Source organism: Schistocerca gregaria, chromosome 1 (genome assembly GCF_023897955.1).
Source record: "Schistocerca gregaria isolate iqSchGreg1 chromosome 1, iqSchGreg1.2, whole genome shotgun sequence".
In the NCBI taxonomy this organism is placed as follows: domain Eukaryota; kingdom Metazoa; phylum Arthropoda; class Insecta; order Orthoptera; family Acrididae; genus Schistocerca; species Schistocerca gregaria.
The window spans coordinates 756,311,273-756,329,879 of NC_064920.1; the positions used below are offsets into that span (position 1 = coordinate 756,311,273).

Here is an 18,607-nt window from a genome sequence, read left to right on the forward strand (position 1 = left end):
TCTATTTCTGTTAACTGCAGTATGCTTGTGTCATCACAAAACATTACAGTTTTTGAATAATCCTTTATAGGTTAGGAACTGGAGAAGAAACTGCACTGAACATGGTGAGAATCCACATTTTATACTCCCCTAATCCACTTTTAGTTTAATTTACATGGCACAGTTTGTCCATTTTTATGCTGTGCAAGTATTTCTTTGTGTATCAAGCAGGATGCTATTAGTGCCATAACATTTAAGTTTCTTCAACTAGAATTTTATGTCTCAAACATTATACCCTTTTTCAAGGACTCAGAGGCCCAAACTATTGCCTATACTATCATTTATATTTAAGTAATTAGCTTAGCAATCTTGCTTCCTGAGAGACAGTAAATCTGCTGATCTCCACTATTTCTATCATTTTACTGGTTATAAATGCATCCTTTTTTCACAAGGCTTCTTATGTTTGGATGGAAGCAGAAGATACTAAACAAATATTTTCATTTTAATCCATGAATTTGTCAAAACTTCAGTATTTTCTGTTGCTATCAGCCGCATCAACTTAATGTAATGTACTCTGCATCTCAGTTTTTCAAAAGAATTTATATATAAAAAAAAATCCAGTAACAATACTGGAACTCATTAGAATAGGGTGGATGTAGCATAGATTATATGCTGCTGGTGAAAAGTATAAACAGCTTTATACCAGAAATATTCTGTGCTACATATGCAAGGCAGAATAAGAGGTGTTACATCAGTCACAAACATGTGTGATCATGCATTTTTCCTGAGATGTTCTGTAACCTCTGGAATGATATATTCATAGTTCACCTCAAGCTTTTCTACTGTTCAAAGACAGACACTACCTCCACACAAGGGTGTGAAGGTTTCTCAAAAGTGTGCCTGGCATCAGCCTCAGTTGTGGAAATGAGACAGAGACCCAACCTTTTGCCTGCATAATCAATCATTATTACATAACCGTCTTAGGAATCTTGTCCCCCAAAGAGGTTAAATGGCAAACAAAAATAACGAATTATACACTTGTTTTCAAAATACTATTTACCAGGTAGTGATACCACAGACATATCTGTACCAGTTCCAGAAATCTGCTCCCATAACTCCTATCTTACAATAAGTCCTTCTTGGTCTTGCTAGTCCATTCATATTTAAATCAGTTCTCAATATAACTACACTCCCACTACGTATAAAACATCTTCCACCAGCCTGTGACAGAGAAAGTCATATTTGTCAGAATCCACATTGACTGTCACCTTCTCTACAATTTCTGTTAAACATTTTATGTTGACACAGCCAACACTGCAAAACCTGTGGAATAAATGCAAGATTTTTTACTGTGAAATTTCTGAACTAATTGGATGAAAAATGTGAGGAATCTGTGAATTGTAGATGTGAGAGTCTGCATCCTATTGCTCATGTAATTTGGCATCACAGCAACATATCTTATAGAGCACAAGCTGCAGAAACCACTGGGAACAACAAGAAACTTGAACCATGTAAACTGAGGAACCCACTGTTAAATCTCCTACTTTATGGCAGATTTTTCAACAGAAGTAGTTGTGCCAGTATTGGGAAAATTACTTCAACTCTGATTTACATGTGGCAAGCAATAGCTAAATACCCTAGAATCAAAATTTATTTTCCCAACAATTTTAGACAAATATGGCAAACTGATGAATCACTTCAGAAGTAAATGAAATGGATTCTATCTAAGAAAATGTACTTCAAAATAATAAAAATACAATTGACAGCACATAACTACACACACCTGATGTGGAGCAACAAGCTGCTGCACTGCTGAAATGTTGGGTGGGCCATATCCAAATGGTGGTGGTGGCTGCCCCAGGAACAAATATTTGATACAGTGTGTTGCTCCAACCCATGATGCAGTGACACACACGGTTACACAAACACCGCAGTATATCTGATGGATAGAGGAAATATTTCATTACTTTGTTAAAACTCCAAGAAGAACTGCAATTATTCGTATATGTAATAAGTTAATTTTTGTACCCTGATCAAATCATACAAAAAAATGTATAGTAATTAATGTGAAACAATTGTAAACTTGTTGCTGTTTGCACGCTCATGTTTCTGTTAAGCATAAAAAAGGATATGCATACCATTTGGAAGCTTGTCTCTGCAACAGTTCAGTTACAAATATGATAAATATAAGAAAAGAAAAAATGAAAATAATTCATACCAGATTGCCACACACTGTCCTCTTGTGTTTCAAGAGACAGAAGCAAAGAAAAACTATTTTGCTCTTAATCACTAACTAAATTCTACCACAAGTGCAGATAAACTACTTAATCTAATGAGAATTTCTACACTGTGTTTCAATTAACTTTGCAGAGAATGACATTCTGAATCACACAGGTGCAAAAGCAGATACAGGTAAAAGTTGCCTCTTATGAAAAATTAGTGTGGAGATAAAAGCTGAAATAGGGACTCTTAACTTAGTTAGCAACTGAAATTGTTCAGAATGAAAGAAAGAAATACCACTGAATAACCCTTGAAACAAAGTAAAAACAATAATGACTACAACAGATGAGAATACTAGCCAATTTATATAAAAATAGGAGGGATTTAATTCCAAACTGAGGACAAGTTTAGTTTTGTATTTGAAAATTACATTTCACACAGCATATAAATCTTCGCTAACATTGAATGAATATCCATTGGTTGGAATTTGATACTTAGAAGCTGTCAGGGCTAGAATGAGGCTACTGTGAACGTTAATTTACTGAGGTTTAGCACTGTTCATAAGTCTTTCTAAACTGTGGCTGGGTAGTGTGCTAAGGGGAGGGCTGTTGAAAATATCCTACCATGTGTGTGGTATCCTCGGACATTGGTATTCTATTCCAGGGGACAGTTCATTGAGGAAACTCAGGCATTGAGTATAGGCCTTCAGCATATCCAGATACATCTATGCTTGCACCTTACCACACAAAACTGGGCTGAATACACACTTATTTCAACCTTAGAAACCTAACCGTTTTGTCATTTTTATTCAGGTACAACAGATCGCAAAACTTAAAGATTTGAAGACAGGTTGTTGGAATGGGGTAAATGGACATCAAATGAGATATAGTATTACCAGAGATTTGGCATACAGAATAAAGATAAAATACAATTTCAATCAATATATACGTTTCATACAGAGGAACAGAACAGAAAGGTAATTCAGGGATAAATTTTATTGTAAAAAAGAAAATGAATACTAATATGACTGATATTAAATGAATCTCAGCTAGTAAAGCAAAAATTGTAACGATAAACAAAAGATGTTCAACTCTGAACATATAAATTTATCTAGCAACATGTTCACCTTTTTGACAAGGACATAGAAGACTTGTACAAACAATAACAGAAACCGATGATGGAGCAAATCCAATTACAAGTTGATAATGTGGGAATTTAAAGTAAAAGCAGGGCAAACACTAATACATGTTGTTGAATGGATATGATACCAGAAACAGCAGAGGTCATACAACAGTAAAAATTGAAGAGAAAACAATGTTATTGCCTTGCATTCTATCAGGAGAAAATAAACAGGAAATGGTCTTGAGAAGGACAAAGCAGAATTAAAGATGAAATTGATTGCATTTTATCAAAAAGTACAGAAATTATACAGGATTTGATTCATTTTTTATTTATCTATTCAATAGAAAGCCATGATTCTTGGCCACAATAAATTTGACACTAACTGTATTGTAATTGTTTTGCTGCTTTAGTTCATGTGGACATATATCCTCTCTACTTGACTCATTGTCAGTAATTTGGTGGTAAAATGACAAAATCATCTATCTACCACTTTTAGTAAGTCATTTACCAATTCTGTTTCCTCGGCATTATTTGATTCAGTATGGGAACATTCCATTACCTTTGTTTATCTTACAACTTTTGTTCAAGACACTATTCATTCTAGATACACTATTCATTCTGTTTTGTTGATCTATTCCTTTCCCATCCTGGACAGATTTACAATGTCATCAGAAAATATCAAAGTGTTTATTTTTATGCCATTAACATTAATTCCATTCCACATTTCTCCTGGTTAAGACACTGGCCACAGCCGTATCTTATCAGGTTTATTTTGTGGAAGAAAAAGTGGAAATACAACTGTTAGACAATCTGTTTAACTTAGACAAGGGCTTCCATTCGACAGTTCTTGAAAACATTTTATGTCATATTTTTGCTCTTCATCAAGGAAAGATTATTAATCTTTGCTCTGTGGTGTTCAACATGGTGAATTTCTGTCTGCTCTATTTTTGTCTACTCTTTGCTCTTGCAATATTTCATTTCAATCTCCGATGCATAATTTTGATTTAGGACTGGCACTGATATGCCAACTGTGTTTTCTGTAATGCTTGTGCATTTTACAATACTATATGACATTAGGGGGAATTGTGGTACCCTGAAAATATTCTAAGTTCAGAGTTGGCATGGTCCCATGGGCTGCTTGGTAAGCCGGGGCTCATCAGCAACCATGTGGTGCTGAACATCATCTGGAGCAAGAGGGGTATCCCCAGCGTTTGGTCCAGGCCCACTACATGTCTGGGAATTCCATGTTGACGCTTTGCCAAGGACTGTACTTTGTGTAGATGAAGGAGATTTGTATGCCGGGATTGCCAAAGATGGCAGACTTTGTGAAACCATAATGGTAGACATTTCACAGTTCATGTAGAAATTAATAATAGCCAGAGGAATCATGATACCTTAAAAAGAAACATGTACATCACCATTATTTGCACAACAATTCTGATAGTGTAATTAGATTTTCAATATCTTTATTAGTTTAAAGTTTAGTATCTGACTGTAAATTATAAAAGTGACACCCAGCAACGAATTTCCAAAATCTAAATAGTTCATCCATTTTGTCGATTGGCATGTATTTAGAAAGCAATTAGTGTAAACATAAATTGACATGAATTACAGGCATATAACTTGAATAGTACATGAGTTATTGGAGGCCAAAGTGGCTGATTACTATTGATCGCGTCAGGCCATAAGTACTCCACAGTTACACACACACACACACACACACACACACACACACACACACACACACACACACACACACACACAAAATGGTAGCAGCATGCCCATAAATATATTTATTCATCTACATCTTTGTTTGTATCTGATGTATACTATTCATGAAAAAATTGGTCAAATATTTACTGTGTTTCAGAAAGCACAGCAGCATTAGGCTACTGGCCTACTTTTCTTTATATTCCTTTGATATATGTTTATTTAATCTGTTTATGTGTGTTAGAGCATGTTTATGGCCCAACCATAGGAATATTTATTTAATTTCAAGTTATTTAAATGTGAATCCAGTATTTCATATATGTTTCAATATGTTTGTGAGTGTGCATTGGCTTGGAGACATAGCAGGAGCGTTCTAACCAATCACAGTGCTCGTTACTACGGTAAGCAACTAACAAAGTCAATGGAGAGACTGGATGGAAGTGGGGCAGGAGGACTGGGTGTGCACAGGACATGGGGAGTGTGGGACAGGAAGGCGTGTTGGACAGTTGCAGGAAGTACTTGGAGAGTGTTGAGCTGTTTAAGCGTAGTCACGGGAGACTTGTGGAATTGTGAGATTTCCGTGGCTCCTGCAGTGAAGACATAGTATGCATTTCGAAGTGAATATCTTGCAAGCTATGTTGTTGCTGATAACTAATTATGTGAAGTAGGAATCTGTTGTTTCCCTGTTATTCAACTTATATTTTGTTTAGTTGCGGACCATCGACAGCAGTAAGTGTTTGCAGTAATAAACAGCATGCTTAAAGGTACTTCTGATGCCGTACTCATCATTTAGTGTCATTAAAAATAATACCTGCAGATTTTATTTAATTGCAACCTTTTATTTATAAATTTCTATGTTACATTCAAAATTAGGAATTGTTGAGTGAAAGGAACCTTTGACCATTCAATTCATGTGTATGTTGATTTGTATACCGTAGACCCAGCAGTATTTGGCTTGTAATGAGGCAATTACACATCCCAGCCCCTACACAATGAAACCAGCCAAAACTTTTAATATTTCAACTCTGTGTCTGAGGGTACATACACCATTAATTGTTTTTGAAAGCTGTTAACTATATGGCCTTGAATAACATGATTATAGCATATCAGAATTTAAATAGGCACAATTGAGCAAGAGAAGATACAGATAATTAATAAAATGCATGCCTGGAAAATGACGGCACTTTCTATCTTCTGTGGAAACATCCTGCATCACATATAACATCTGGTTAATATCATAGGCTGTAGCCTTCTCCCATTCTCTACTTATTTAGATGACATGAACATGAGCCAGCACTGACTCTCAGAAACAAGTCATCACTAGACTGGAACGATGATGCATGTTTAATGCTCCAAGCAGTGATTTCTAAATGAATTCAATAGAACTTTTTAAAATTTCCTTGTCTCACAGAGTTAAAGTATGTAACTGACCACCGAGCGAGGTGGCACAGAGCCTAGCACATTGCACTCATATCTGGGAGGATGACAGTTCAATCCCACGTCCGGCCATCGTGATTTAAGTTATCCGTAATTTCCCTAAAACGCTCCAGGTAAATATCGGGATGGTTCCTTTGAAAGGGCACAGCCGACTTCCTTCCCCTTCCTTCTCATCCAATGAAACCGATGACCTCTGACCTCGCTGTCTGGTCTGAGCCCCCCTCCTCCCCCCCCCCCCCCCAAAAAAAATAAAGAGAATGTAAGTGACCATACAATGAATCTGGATTTTTATCTTCTGTACAGTTTATATGTATTATCTATGTATGTGTGAAAGGGGTTGCAGTGTCACATCTCAATAAGAAACTTGCAACATTTAGGAATATATATATAATGATGTAAATAAAATAGAAAGAAACTTCCACATGGGAAAAATATATTAAAAACAAAGATTCCAAGACTTACCAAGCGGGAAAGCGCCGGCAGACAGGCACAATGAACAAAACACACACACAGAATTACTAGCTTTCGCAACCGATGGTTGCTTCTTCAGGAAAGAGGGAAGGAGAGGGAAAGACGAAAGGATGTGGGTTTTAAGGGAGAGGGTAAGGAGTCATTCCAATCCCGGGAGCGGAAAGACTTCCCTTAGGGGGAAAAAAGGACAGGTGTACACTCGCACACACACAGGTATCCATTCGCACATACACAGACACAAGCAGACATTTGTAAAGGCAAAGAGTTCGGGCAGAGATGTCAGTCGAGGCGGAAGTACAGAGCAAAGAAGTTGTTGAAAGACAGGTAAGGTATGAGCGGCAGCAACTTGAAATTAGCGGATGTTGAGGCCTGCCGGATAATGAGAAGAGAGGATATACTGAAGGGCGAGTTCCCATCTCTGGAGTACTGACAGATTGGTGTTAGTGGGAAGTATCCAAGTAACCCAGACGGTGTAACACTGTGCCAAGATGTGCTCGCCGTGCACCAAGGCATGTTTAGCCACAGGGTGATCCTCATTACCAACAAACACTGTCTGCCTGTGTCCATTCATGCGAATGGACAGTTTGTTGCTGGTCATTCCCACATAGAAAGCGGCACAGTGTAGGCAGGTCAGTTGGTAAATCATGTGGGTGCTTTCACACGTGGCTCTTCCTTTGATCGTGTACACCTTCCGGGTTACAGGACTGGAGTAGGTGGTGGTGAGAGGGTGCATAGGACAGGTTTTACACTGGGGGCGGTTACAAGGGTAGGAGCCAGAGGGTAGGGAAGGTGGTTTGGGGATTTCATAGGGATGAACCAAGAGGTTACGAAGGTTAGGTGGACAGCGGAAAGACACTCTTGGTGGAGTGGGGAGGATTTCATGAAGGATGGATCTCATTTCGGGGCAGGATTTTAGGAAGTCGTATCCCTGCTGGAGAGCCACATTCAGAATCTGATCCAGTCCCGGGAAGTATCCTGTCACAAGTGGGGCACTTTTTGGGTTCTTCTGTGAGAGGTTCTGGGTTTGAGGGGATGAGGAAATGGCTCTGGTTATTTGCTTCTGTACCAGGTCGGGAGGGTAGTTGCAGGATGCAAAAGCTGTTTTCAGGTTGTTGGTGTAATGGTTCAGGGATTCAGGACTGGAGCAGATACGTTTGCCATGAAGGCTTAGGCTGTAGGGAAGGGACCGCTTGATATGGAATGGGTGGCAGCTGTCATAATGGAGGTACTGTTGCTTGTTGGTGGGTTTGATGTGGACGGATGTGTGAAGCTGGCCATTGGACAGATGGAGGTCAACGTCAAGGAAAGTGGCATTGGATTTGGAGTAGGACCAGGTGAATCTGATGGAACCAAAGGAGTTGAGGTTGCAGAGGAAATTCAGGAGTTGTTCTTCACTGTGAGTCCAGATCATGAAGATGTAGTCAATAAATCTGTACCAAACTTTGGGTTGGCAGGCTTGGGTAACCAAGAAGGCTTCCTCTAAGTGACCCATAAATAGGTTGGCATACGAGGGGGCCATCCTGGTACCCATGGCTGTTCCCTTTAATTGTTTGTATGTATGGCCTTCAAAAGTGAAGAAGTTGTGGGTCAGGATGAAGCTGGCTAAGGTGACGAGGAAAGAGGTTTTAGGTAGGGTGGCAGGTGATCGGCGTGAAAGGAAGTGCTCCATTGCAGCGAGGCCCTGGACGTGCGGGATATTTCTGTATAGGGAAGTGGCATCAATGGTTACAAGGATGGTTTCCAGGGGTAATAGACTGGGTAAGGATTCCAGGCGTTCGAGAAAGTGGTTGGTGTCTTTGATGAAGGATGGGAGACTGCATGTAATGGGTTGAAGGTGTAGATCTACGTAGGCAGATATATGTTCTGTGGGGGCTTGGTAACCAGCTACAATGGTGCGGCTGGTATGTTTGGGTTTGTGAATTTTAGGAAGTAGGTAGAAGGTAGGAGTGTGAGATGTTGGTGGGGTCAGGAGTTTAGTGGAGTCAGGTGAAAGGTTTTGTAGGGGGCCTAAGGTTCTGAGGATTCCTTGAAGCTCCGCCTGGACATCAGGAATGGGATTACCTTGGCAAACTTTGTATGTAGAGTTGTCTGAAAGCTGACGCAGTCCCTCAGCCACATACTCCCGACGATCAAGTACCACGGTCGTGGAAACCTTGTCAGCCGGAAGAATGATGATGGATCGGTCAGCTTTCAGATCACGGATAGCCTGGGCTTCGGCTGTGGTGATGTTGGGAGTAGGATTAAGGTTTTTCAAGAAAGATTGAGAGGCAAGGCTGGAAGTGAGAAATTCCTGGAAGGTTTGGAGAGGGTGATTTTGAGGAAGAGGAGGTGGGTCCCACTGTGATGGAGGACGGAACTGTTCCAGGCAGGGTTCAATTTGGATAGTGTCTTGGGGAGTTGGATCATTAGGAGTGGGATCAGATTTATTTTTCTTCGTGGCAAAGTGATATTTCCAGCAGAGACTACGAGTGTAGGACAGTAAATCTTTGACAAGGGCAGTTTGGTTGAACCTGGGAGTGGGGCTGAAGGTGAGGCCTTTGGATAGGACAGAGGTTACGGATTGGGAGAGAGGTTTGGAGGAAAGGTTAACTACTGAATTGGGGTGTTGTGGTTCCAGATTGTGTTGACTAGAATTTTGAGGTGTTGGGGGGAGGGGAGCTGGAAGTGGGAGATTGGAACCACAAAGCCTTTAACAATTAACTTAGTAGATTCCTGTTAAGAAATTCTAGTCATATACAAAGACGGTGAGTGGCTTCAAACTTAGTGCACAGACACCCATAGAATACACAAGAATTCATTCTTGCACCACTGTATAGATGAGGAACATAAATATTAGTGTCACTTGCATTGAGAAACAGATGAAGTCACTAAAACTGAAAAAAGCTACAGGACCAAATGGAATCCTATCAGTTTCAATACAAATTTACAGTTGATTTAGCCCTTGTTTTAATTATGATATTTCCACAAGTTCTGGTACCATCACAATGGTATAGAAGTTAGTACAGCTCGATAGTATGCTGTTGGCCACTGTTTCAAATCTGACCACTGGGCATTGTTTGTTATTTTCTATTTATAATTTCTGGAAGTATAAATTATCATCTTTCCAGCACTTTCCCGAATTTGCACTAGAACTGCACCTATCCCACAACCACTAGCATTAGTATGAGTTCTATCTCAGCATTCTCACCACACAATGACAGACCTGAAGAAGATGTTAGCATCTCCTTAAAGAGAAGGATATATTTTCTTGTTTCTTGTTCCAGGAAAATTTTTCATCTCTATACAATTGTTATTGGTACAGAAGCCCCTTATGGGCGACCAGTAATATGAGCTCATTCTCAAATGTGTCTGGACTAATATGGACTCCATCCCGATTCACTAGGTTCCCCAAGATTGTTTTTCTTGTGTGATGAAGAGGCACTTTCTTTGGTTCAGGCAGAGACCAGCAGTCTCAAAACACTTCAACACCATTCTCAGTCATCTTAGACATTCTTCAAATGTCTTTGAAAAATAAGACTTGTTATCTGGGAAGATAAGTACACTGTCAATTGTATGTTTGAAGATGGCTAGTGTGTTACACACTTCAAATGACACAACTTTAAACTCACAGAGCCAGTCACAAATTGTGAAGGCAGTCTTTTACCCATCAGCCTCATAAACTTCATTTGTCAGTAATCTGCCTGTATGTTGATACCCGAGAAATACTTTCCTCCTTTCAAGCAGTCTAGGGTGCCATCACTGTGCAGCAAAGGATAGAAGTATTTTTTCATGATTTTGGTCAATCACTGTTATTCAAGCAATAAACACTACATCCACATCTACATCCATACTCTGCAAGCCACCTGACGGTGTATGGTGGAGGGTACCTTGAGTACCTATATCGGTTCTCCCTTCTATTCCAGTCTCGTATTGTTTGTGGAAAGAAGGATTGTCGGTATGCCTCTGTGTTGGCTCTAATCTCTCTGATTTTATCCTCGTGGCCTCTTTGCGAGATGTACATAGGAGGGAGCAATATAGTGCTTGACTCCTCGGTGAAGATATGTTCTCGAAACTTCAACAAAAGCCCGTACCGAGCTACTGAGCATCTCTCCTGCAGAGTCTTCCATTGGAGTTTATATATCATCTATGTAACGCTTTCACAATTACTAAATGATCCTGTAATGATGCTTGCTGGATGAACAGCACGAGCTGGGTTTCACATGATCATCTTTTTCGAAACCCATGCTGATTCCTACAGAGTAGATTTCTAGTCTCCAGAAAAGTCGTTATACTCAAACATAATACATGCTCCAAAATTCTACAACTGATCAACATTAGAGATATAGGTCTATAGTTCTGCACATCTGCTCAATGTCCCTTCTTAAAAATGGGGATGACCTGTGCCCTTTTGCAATCCTCTGGAATGCTACGCTCTTCTAGAGACCTACGGTACACCGCTACAAGAAGGGGGGCAAGTTCCTTCGCATACTCTGTGTAAAATGGAACTGGTATCCCATCATGGCCAGTGACCTTAACTCTTTTGAGTGACTTTAATTGTTTCTATATCCCTCTGTCATTAATATCTACCACTTTGTCATCTGTGTGACAATCTAGAGAAGGAATTACAGTGCAGTCTTCCTCTGTGAAACAGCTTTGGAAAAAAAAAAATAGTATTTCGGCCTTTAGTCCATCATTCTCTGTTTCAGTACCATTTTGGTTACAGAGTGTCTGGACATTTTGTTTTGATCCACCTGCCACTTTGTCATAAGACCACAATTTCTTAGAATTTTCTGCCAAGTAGGTACAAAGAACTTTACTTTCGAATTCATTTAATACCTCTCCCATAGCCCTCCTCACACTACATTTCCCTTCACATAATTTTTGTTTGTCTGCAAGGCTTTGGCTATGTTTATGTTTGCTGTGAAGTTGCCTTTGCTTCCGCAGCAGTTTTATAGCTCGGTTGTTATACCACGGTGGCTCTTTCCCATCTGTTACGATCTTGCTTGGCACATACTCATCTAATGCATATTGTGCGATGGTTTTGAACTTTGTCCACTGATCCTCAACACTATCTGTACTTGAGACAAAACTTTTGTGTTGAGCCATCAGATACTCTGAAATCTGCTTTTGGTCACTTTTGCTAAACAGAAAAATCTTCCTACCTTTTTTAATATTTCTATTTACAGCTGAAATCATTGATGCAGTAACTGCTTTATGATCGCTGATTTCCTGTTCTGCATTAACTATTTCAAATAGTTTGGGTCTGTTTGTCACCAGAAGGTCTAGTATGTTATCGCCACGAGTTGGTTTTCTGTTTAACTGCTCAAGGTTGTTTTCAGATAATGCACTAATAAGATTTCACTGGATTCCTTGTCCCTGCCACCCATTATAAATGTTTGAGTCTCCCAGTCTATATCCAGCAAATTAAAATTTCCACCCAGAACTATAACATGGTCGGGAAATGTACTCAAAATATTTTCCAGATTTTCCTTCATGTGCTCTGCCACAACAGCTGCTGAGCCAGGGGGCCTATAGAGACATCCAATTACCATGTTTTAGCCTGCTTTAACCATGACCTTCACCCAAATTATTTCACATTTCGGATCTCTGTCTATTTCCTTCGATACTATTGTACTTTTTATCACTATAAACATGCCTCCCCCTTCACTGTTCAAGCCTGTCTCTGCAGTATACATTCCAATCTGAGTTTAGAATTTCAGTACTGTTTACATCTGGTTTTAGCCAACATTGGCAACAATGTGGGCATTGTGACCGTTCATTAATGAGAGCAGTTCTGGGACCTTTCTATAAACGCTCCTGCAGTTTACTATTAGCACATTAATATTGTTATTCCCTGTTGTGTTTTGCCTACTACTACCTTGCCATGTCTCAGGAGGCATCTTGTCAGGCCTAGGGAGGGAATTCTCTAACCTAAAAAACCTGCATGTGCACTCCACCCATACTCCACTACCCTTGTAGCCGCTTCCTGCATGTAGTGCATGCCTGACCTATTCAGGGGGAGACTACGTTTCTCCACCCGATAGCGGAGGTTGAGAAATTTGCACCCCAGATCTCCACAGAATTGTCTGAGCCTCTGGTTTAAGCCTTCCACTCGAGTCCAAATCAGAGGACCACGATTGGTTCTGGGAATGATACTACAAATAGTTATGCCACACGGCCCGCCACCACATTGACACTCCGCCTCGTGGGCCGTGAACGATGCTGAACCCGCCACTCCCCTTGGGGACAGGGTGGCCCAACCACACCCGGTACCCACGAAGATGTCTAGACAGCAGGGACCGTGGGCGAAGCATGTAACACCTGGGGTGTACCATGCGACACACCAGACTCCCCACTGCTGCTACACTCTGAGGCGGCAGCCTGAAGACGGCTGACCGCAGCCATCAACACATTCAGCTGTTTGCGAACAGTGGCCAGCTCCTCCTGCATCCGTACACAGCAGTCACACATCCTATCCATCCTAAGAAATCAATTTAATGTAGAGAGTTAATCAGCTTTTAACTAGACTGCTAATTCACTAAAGGTGGCTGATAGCTGACAAAAAAGTGGTTACTAGACACTTCTTGTTGAAAACAATGAAAATGAGCACTACCTGTCTCTGGAGTGTATTCAAAACAAACGCTAGCACTACTCTCACTGTGGCTGACTAAAGGGACTCTCTCTGACTGTTTTCAAAACAAACATGAAATCTATGGAACACTATTACTAGTACTCGAAAATTAAAGCTTCCTAAAAGCATAAACACATGGAAGAAGAAGTGACAAGTAAGAAAAATACAATCACATAAATGTTAACAACAAAGTACAATTGTAGAAATTTCACATATAAGTGGATGACACATACCAGCAGATAAAGTTAACACAGTCCATCCACCCTTTGGTATAGCCCTTCTTGGACTATACAGTATTTGCTTAAAATGGCTATTATTTGGTAACATAAATAGCCCACTAATTGTATACACTGCATTACTGTAACATGTTTTATCGATATACAATAGAAGTGAGTACAACAGTGAGCGATGTTAAAGCTGTAAAAATTCTTTAGAGGTAAACTGTAGTAATGCGAACCACTTTGTATTGGTAGCTATTGATATGTAAGTAATTGCTAAGTACATTATTTATAAACATATCTAAAAGCATTAATATATGTAATCCTCTTTTAACTGCTGTTCTTAAATTTTATAGAAATCAATGGAGGTGTAATGTTTCTAGACACATTTATACATGAAGTACCTCTTTAATACAAAATGAAAGGCAATTACATACGTATCAATAGCAACCTATCTAGAGAGTTCACATTACTATCACTTTGCAAAAATAAGTTTTGCTGCTTTAACATCATTCACTGTTTCAGTCTCTTCTATTGTATATTGATAAAAAATGTATTTATTTAAAATGGCTAGTCTGGTGATATCATAAATAACCAACTATATATGTACAATGCATTACTGTAACATGGTGCCTGTAGGGAGAGCACCATAGTCACATTTGATGTACAGAGAGACCAGCTTTGAAATAACTGCAAACATGACCTCAATGCAATTTGAACTCTTGATGAGCATATTCCTAGAGGGACTATGCCAAATAATGGCTAAAATGTGTTAAATTTATCTGCTGTTATGTGTCTTCCACTTACATGTGAAATTTTTACAACTGTATTTTGGTGTTAACGTGAATGTAATTCTGTTCTAATTGGTTTCTGTATTACTTCCATCACTGAAGATGGTCACTCAGTGAGCAAAATTCAGGTCTGCTACAATAAACACAAGTTGCAACTGATGCTGTGCCTTCTTTCACCAAGTGAATTAAGAACTGTTATACTGAGCACTTACAGGTCCCAGAAGGAGTTAAATTTAAAAAAGAATGGCTATTACTCACTGACATCGTTTCTCTGTCACACCAGGTCTTATTGGTAGTTCAACAGTTGCTTCTTCCTCTGTATTGACTCTAGTGGTAGTGAAGCACAAATCTTTGGTTGCTATGGCTCTTTTTATGCATATACCATTAGGGATGTGTTGTGGTTGCTTGTGACTGTTAGCAACCCATAGATCCTGACCTCTCCAAATGTTTATGAGTATCACTGGCCTGGCATGAAGATTTATTTTGAGAGTCTGAGTAGCTTTTAGCAACTGACAAAAACTTCAGAATATAATGGACCACTCAAACATTTCTCATTGACGATTATGGCATAATGTCTTGAACTGCATCCAGCTGCCCAGAGCAATCTTTGTTATGTGCGCACATTGGAATAGCTTTGTCAATGTAGGGCTCTGACATTCCACAGACTGCGATTGCTTTTGAGGGCTGTCACAAGTCACATAAGAGAGACTAACATAATGATTGCATTCTGTTAACGGGTCAAATTGGAGGGACTGTGAACTGTCATTGACAGTTATTCTTACAGTACATGTCCCTGTCAACTCAACATATCTCCCATTTGAGAACATCACTATAATCACTTTTGTATTATGTATTATTATCTTCTGTAATCAGTGATGGTAATCATTCAGCATTACAGATATAGAAGCCCCTGAACTGATTTCCCCCTGGACTGGCTGGCTGTTGACGATGAAGTTTATCATATTTTTTATCATCTTGGTAACTGTCATCCATGGATGATTTTTATCAGTAGTGGCTTTATCTGTGTAAATGGTTGCCTCACTCAGTTTTCATGAAGTTATCAGGCAAGAAGCTGGTACCTCTGTACATCTACAGGGAATGACTATGCATGTCAGGGAATGACCTCATCCAGGGTACGGTGGTGAGCTTTGGCCCATAAGTCGACTCTAATCATCTGTAGATGACTCGTGTAAATAGGACTGTTGTAATGGTTGACAACTCATGGCTTAATAGTCATTGAACATTTGTCTTTTACTCTGCAGTAGTGCACAATGTGTCCAGCATGTCCATAGTGAAAATGTACTGGTCTGTTGTTCTCTGTCCTGCAAATGTCTGTTATTCTGTGGATTGTCGTACTTGGTGAAGAAGTTGGTTGTATCTTTGCTGGTTGAGTGCTTGGTTGTTGTTTTGCGCTGAGCATAAGTCTGAGTTGACCAACTCCATTCTTCACGGTGGGTTTGGTTGGTGGTGTAGATTCATGCTAAAGACCTGAACACCTCTTCATCAACATTCTCTGTTGCCACCTGATATTCAAGGTTGTTGTCTCTTATATACTCACACCATCTGTTATGCCTCCCAAACACTTATGTATATCTTCTGTTACTACCTGAAGCATGAGAATAGCGAGCTCATGGTGGCCTCCACAACTGTGGTAGATTGCACGTTTGGCATTTGGTCATACTACTTTTGTCCAACTCTTTTTTTTCTTTGATTAACTGGCACCACTTAATGAATTCCTGTGTCTTCGTGATGTCTTTTACCATAAGAGGTTGGGATACATCTTCTGCAACTCCTTTCATCATGTGTGACATTTTGTTAGCTTCTGTCATTTTAGGAGTCACAATATGGCGTAGGACCAACAGATTCTGTGTGTACAACTGTGTTGTTTTTCACTTACTCTGGGGCCTGTTCTTCAATTGTTCATCCACTAATGGACTAACTGTTGATTATCACCAAACATTTTCTTTAGTTTTCCCTGGAATTTGTTCCAGTTACTGAACATCTCTTCATTGCTCTCATACCACTGTTGGGCTATGACATCCATTGTATAAGTACAGACATATCAAACAGTTCATGACATCATGATTTAGCAGTTCAGTCAAATCCTTATTCAGTCAAAGCCATGGTTTTGAAGTACCTGCTGTCTCCACTAAACATTGTTGACCCAAAACCACAATCAAGTCAAAATCCAAAGCTGAGTTATCAATGAAATACAGCACTTAGCACTCAAAACATGTTTATGACAAACACCATTGTACAGCCAAAACAGAACTGATCTCCTGGATGGAGAGTGAAGTTGCTTATACAAACACTGAATGTTCCAGAAAGCTAGCATTTGTTCAACCATTGAATATATAGACATTTAAGGCATAAGATATTTCAAGAGTCTTTCACAAAAGGGAAATACGAAATAACTAAAGACTGCTGGTGGTTGGATTTGAACTAGTAACCAACAGTATGTCAGCTAGTGACACTGACCAGTGCACAACACAGATGGCACCAGAACTTGCCACAGGATGACAACTGCCTGCCATCTGCAGATGAATGGTCTCACATGATGCTTTAATAAGACGTTGGCAGATTTCTCTCAATGTACGTTGATGTCAAAGAGAGAGATTGGGATATGAAATAGCCAATAAAGACATTCACATAAAACAAAGCAAAGAAATACACTACAGGCTTCATACTGCACCTTCTCCTACATGGCTGTGAAGCCAAAATGATGGTGGATACACTGCTCCCATTTCAACTGGATGATAATGAGGATGATTACCTGAGCCATCTCATCACTAGGACTGAAGAAGCAAGCAAGTGCCTTGAATATGGACCCTGAACACTATGGAGGAAGACAGAGCACTTTAGTGTCAAGCACCAGCCAGTGAGATACAGACCAGTACATCTACATCTACATCTAAATACTCCGCAAGCGACCCAGCAGTTTGTGGCGGAGGCCACTTTATGTGCCACTGTCATTACCTCCCTTTTCTGTTCCAGTCACATATGGTTTGCGGGAAGAACGACTGTCTGAAAGCCTCCGTGCGCGCTCGAATCTCTCTAATTTTACATTCGTGATCTCCACGAGAGGTATAAGTAGGGGGAAGCAGTATATTCGATACCTCATCCAGAAACGCACCCTCTCGAAACCTGGCGAGCAAGCTACACCGCAATGCAGAGTGCCTCTCTTGCAGAGTCTGCCACTTGAGTTTGCTAAACATATCCATAACGCTATCACGGTTACCAAATAACCCTGTGACGAAACGTGCCACTCTTCTTTGGATCTTCTCTATCTCCTCCGTCAACCCGATCTGGTACGGATCCCACACTGATGAGCAATACTCAAGTATAGGTCGAACGAGTGTTTTGTAATCCACCTCCTTTGTTGATGGACTACATTTTCTAAGGACTCTCCCAATGAATCTCAACCTGGTACCCGCCTTACCAACAATTAATTTTATATGATCATTCCATTTCAAATTGTTCCGCACGCATACTCCCAGATATTTAACAGAAGTAACTGCTACCAGTGTTTGTTCCGCTATCATATAATCATACAATAAAGGATCGTTCTTTCTATGTATTCGTAATACATTATATTTGTCTATGTTAAGGGTCAGTTGCCACACCCTACACCAAGTGCCTATCCGCTGCAGATCTTCCTGCATTTCGCTACAATTTTCTAATGCTGCAACTTCTCTGTATACTACAGCATCATCCGCGAAAAGCCGCATGGAACTTCCGACACTATTTACTAGGTCATTTATATATATTGTGAAAAGCAATGGTCCCATAACACTCCCCTGTGGCACGCCAGAGGTTACTTTAACATCTGTAGACGTCTCTCCATTGATAACAACATGCTGTGTTCTGTTTGCTAAAAACTCTTCAATCCAGCCACACAGCTGGTCTGATATTCCGTAGGCTCTTACTTTGTTTATCACGCGATAGTGCGGAACTGTTTCGAATGCCTTCTGGAAGCCTAGGAAAATAGCATCTACCTGGGAGCCTGTATCTAATAATTTCTGGGTCTCATGAACAAATAAAGTGAGTTG

At 40.0% G+C, this 18,607-nt stretch overlaps 1 protein-coding gene across 6 annotated transcripts in view; it reads right to left on the reverse strand.

The window, feature by feature from the left end:
* LOC126267827 (putative thiamine transporter SLC35F3) overlaps positions 1 to 18,607 on the reverse strand; it is a 652,799-nt gene that overhangs the window by 244,395 nt on the left and 389,797 nt on the right. For all 6 annotated transcript variants that reach the window (XM_049973150.1, XM_049973162.1, XM_049973156.1 and 3 more), the window contains exon 5: positions 1,763 to 1,918. In XM_049973150.1, the coding sequence (XP_049829107.1) occupies positions 1,763 to 1,918 (156 nt within the window). The remainder of the gene's footprint in view (positions 1 to 1,762; positions 1,919 to 18,607) is intronic.